Source organism: Trypanosoma grayi (genome assembly GCF_000691245.1).
Source record: "Trypanosoma grayi strain ANR4 Tgr_1293_V1, whole genome shotgun sequence".
Classification (NCBI taxonomy): domain Eukaryota; phylum Euglenozoa; class Kinetoplastea; order Trypanosomatida; family Trypanosomatidae; genus Trypanosoma; species Trypanosoma grayi.
The window spans coordinates 1-2078 of NW_008826912.1; the positions used below are offsets into that span (position 1 = coordinate 1).

General features: G+C 60.9%; 1 protein-coding gene across 1 annotated transcript; it reads right to left on the minus strand.

The window, feature by feature from the left end:
* Positions 1-309: 309 nt before the first annotated feature.
* On the minus strand, positions 310-1251 carry DQ04_12931000 (hypothetical protein; the record flags this gene model as incomplete). Its single annotated transcript, XM_009316846.1, has 1 exon — positions 310-1251. One exon carries the CDS (start codon positions 1249-1251, stop codon positions 310-312), a length of 942 nt encoding a protein of 313 aa, XP_009315121.1.
* Positions 1252-2078: the final 827 nt, after the last annotated feature.

Below are 2078 nucleotides of genomic sequence, written 5' to 3' on the forward strand. Positions count from 1 at the left end.
CTGCCCCGTCGCCCCCCCCCACGGGTCCCTCCTTACGTTAGCGCGCCTCCAAGCGGCAACTGCGTCGTGCCGCTTGCGGGGCTCCCGGCCGCCCGCGCCCACACCTCGCGCCGGGAGCCCCACCAGTCGTTCCTTGCCGTTTGTCTCATTTCTGCACGGGATTCATTTCCTCCTCGCTTTGCCTGGGCGGATGTATGCCCGCGCGTGCGCCGCGCACTTCTCACGACTCCCCCCTCCTCACTGTCATCTAGATCGCCGGCATCACCGTCATCATCATCGCTCTTGGCTCACTTCTCCTTCTTCCCTTCTTCAGGCGCCGCGCCGCAGCATCGCCTCGACGGACGACAGCATCGGGCTGCCCTTGTACATCTCTAGCAGCTTCTTCTCCGCCCACGCGCGCAGCTCAACCGCCTCGGCCTGCTCGGCATCTGTGCGCTTCGGCGGCGCCTTTGCCTGCCGCACCACCTCGTTGGCAGTCACCCACAGCCCGTACGCCGCACGGCAATTGTTTGGGTGATCGTTGAGCCGCAGCGACTGCGCGTATTCAACAAGGCAGCTCTTGTAGTCGCCGGCCATGTAGTACAGCTCAGCGAGGCGCGTGTGGGAGAGGTAGGAGCTACTGCTGAACAGCATCGCCTCGTCGGCATAGTAGAGCGCCATTTGCGTGTCCTCGCAGAGGTAGTAGAGATTCGACAGCTCGCGGTACGCGGAGAGACTGTTGCCGCGGTGGATCTCCAGGTAGGTGTGCTTCTCTCCGTTCTCATCCGTGTAGACCTGTTGCTTCTCTAGAAACTCGATGGCCTTGCGGTACTTCCCCTCGCTCTTTAACATCGCGCACATCCGCATCACCGCGAAGTCGTCCGTCGGCGCGTCCTTCAGAATGGCGCGGTACAGCCGCTCCGCCTCCGCCGCGGCACCGGCCGCCTCGAGACACAGACCCTCCAGGTGCCGGACCCGCACGGACTGCCTGCCGAAGCGCTTCTGCAGCAGCGCTAGGTAGCGGCGCGCCGTGTCAACGCGGCCGCAGTCGAGCGCGGCGATGAGGACCTGCTCATATATGCCGGCCAGCTCCGTCGCGCTGACGTCACTGGTGCCGCCGGCAAGAAGATCCGTCCCTAGCAGAAGAACAACGTTGGCATTGCGGGTTTGGCTCTCGCGGTGCCGCTGCAGAAGTTGGCGCTTCTGCTGCCGTGAGAGTTGCTTGATGTCGAGGGGCGTCACAGACTGCAGGGAAATCTGCGCCTCCGCCATGGTCTCTCTCTCTTTCTCTCGCTTGATTGTGTGTTTGTTTGTTTTTTGTTTATTTCCGTTTTGTTTTCCTTCTTATTTATTCCTTCCTTCACTCCGTGCGTGTGTGTGTTGTCCTGTGTGCGTGTGTGCCTCGGGGTGTCGCTGTCCGACAGGGACGTTGCTCTAAGCTATCACTGCCTCCCCTCAGCCTCGCGGCGCCCTACTCTCTTCTGCAGAATTCCGCGGGTGCGTTGGGTAACGAAGGTGTGTGGGAGGGAGAGAGAGAGAGAGAGAAAGAGCTTATGTGGGTGTGGGGCGTGCAAGCGCAGCAGTACGAGCAGAAGGAAGCCCCTCCCCCACCAGCCGGCTCCATCCGCAATCCGCACCTGACGTCCGGGCAGCAGCAATGGCCCCCCGTCCATCCGCGGCGAAGAAATAGGGAGCCGCGGTGCCCCTCGCCAGCGCATGGCAGCCCGTGCAAGCAGAGGGGGGGGGGNCCCTCCCGCCACACACAGACAAATATAACGGTGCGATTCCGTATCGAAGCATCGATGAGTGTGCACACAAGCACAACGAATGAGCAGAACGGTGATACCATAATTAAGCAGAACCATAACAATATTTTATTTTTTATATAAAATAAAATAAAAATAATGCCGTGCATATACCCACGGGCTCTGCTGCCTCTACCCCTCATGACAGCAAACGGAGAGAAGCGGGAGTGTGCAGAGGGCATTGCGTGGCGCGGTGGTTACCCATGCGCGCCCCCCACCTGCAAGCACACGCAGAGAGAAAGACTCACCTGAGCCGCTTCTGTCGCTTGGCGGCGATAGCGACGATCTGCCGCG